This window comes from Fukomys damarensis, unplaced genomic scaffold, assembly GCF_012274545.1.
Source record: "Fukomys damarensis isolate Sample0158 unplaced genomic scaffold, DMR_v1.0_HiC HiC_scaffold_39, whole genome shotgun sequence".
NCBI classification, from domain to species: domain Eukaryota; kingdom Metazoa; phylum Chordata; class Mammalia; order Rodentia; family Bathyergidae; genus Fukomys; species Fukomys damarensis.
In genome coordinates, this window is record NW_022900951.1 from 39,691,910 (window position 1) to 39,693,101 (window position 1,192).

General features: G+C 44.2%; 1 protein-coding gene across 1 annotated transcript in view; it reads right to left on the minus strand.

Moving 5' to 3' along the window:
• LOC104875793 (BUB3-interacting and GLEBS motif-containing protein ZNF207) overlaps positions 1–949 on the minus strand; it is a 1,929-nt gene extending 980 nt beyond the window's left edge. Inside the window, exon 1 of the mRNA XM_010643518.3 lies at positions 67–949. Within this exon, the coding sequence (XP_010641820.1) occupies positions 67–846 (780 nt within the window). The 5' untranslated portion in view covers positions 847–949. The remainder of the gene's footprint in view (positions 1–66) is intronic.
• Between the last annotated feature and the right edge of the window lie 243 nt (positions 950–1,192).

Here is a 1,192-nt window from a genome sequence, read left to right on the forward strand (position 1 = left end):
TCCGTAAAACAGCTACACTTAACCTTTAAAATGTTAGTGCACTCCTTTTCAGCCATTTCACCTTACCTGTCCAGCACTGGGGAAAAGAGGCTTAGTAACTGGAGGCTGTGGAGCAGGTACTGTTGCTGCTGGTGCAGGTGGTCTATTAAGAATACCTGGTGCTGAAACAGCCTGTGCCTGAGTCATTGGAGGAATTCCAGGCCGTGGGACAGGGGGAGGCATACCTGGTGGCATACCAGGCATGAGGGGTGGTATTCCTGGTCCAGGTGGCATCATTCCACCCATCGGCATCATTCCAGGTGGCATGCCTGGCATAACCGGTGGCATTCCTGGCATTAGAGGAGGAACACCTGGCATTAATGGAGGTATGCCTGGAGGCATTCCTGGTGCCCCTGGAACAGGTGGCAGACCTGGCTGCGCTATTGGAGGGATATAACCTTGCTGAGGCTGAACAGGCTGTGGTTGAAATGAAGTTGAGGCTGCAGATTCATCGTCATCATATTCATCAGAATCATCTTGTTGCTTCTTTTTTTGACTTTCTTGTGTTTTCTGTTCAAGAAGCCGTCGTCTTTCATCCATGTCTTTTTCTGGAATGCCTTCCATTCCATATATTTCCAATTCTATGTCCGTTCTCCCAGGTATTGCATTTGGTACAGCATCTATTGTCTCTTTATGCACCTGCATGCAATGAATAGCTAAACCAGGTCCTGTATACAATTTCTTATGGCATATATGGCATTTAAAATGCTTTGCTTTTTGATGCTGTATAAGAATCTTCTCATCATCAAAATCTCTATTACAATACCAGCACCACGGCTTCAGCTGCTTCTTCTTCTTGCGCCCCATAACTGTGCCCTAAAGCGAAGTTATAAACAGAAGCGAAAAGAAACGGGAAAAACGAGGCGAAAAAAATCGCACACTTTTCCGAACCAACGCACACCAACGCGTCCCACAGCCACTTTGAGAGTTTTGAGAAGGAATGCATGTGGCTATAGAAAGTTGTATGTCTATTCATGAGTAAGTCCACTAAAATGTGAATGTGTGCCAGATCGTAATTATCCACTCGAGTTCCTATGTGGATTAGAAGTTACTTTGGTTATTAATAGTTATAAGAAATATAATTGGTTGAGGCTTTGCTTGGAGAAAAGGTTTCAAAGAAATACACTTGCAATGTGCATCTATTTTAGAAGAA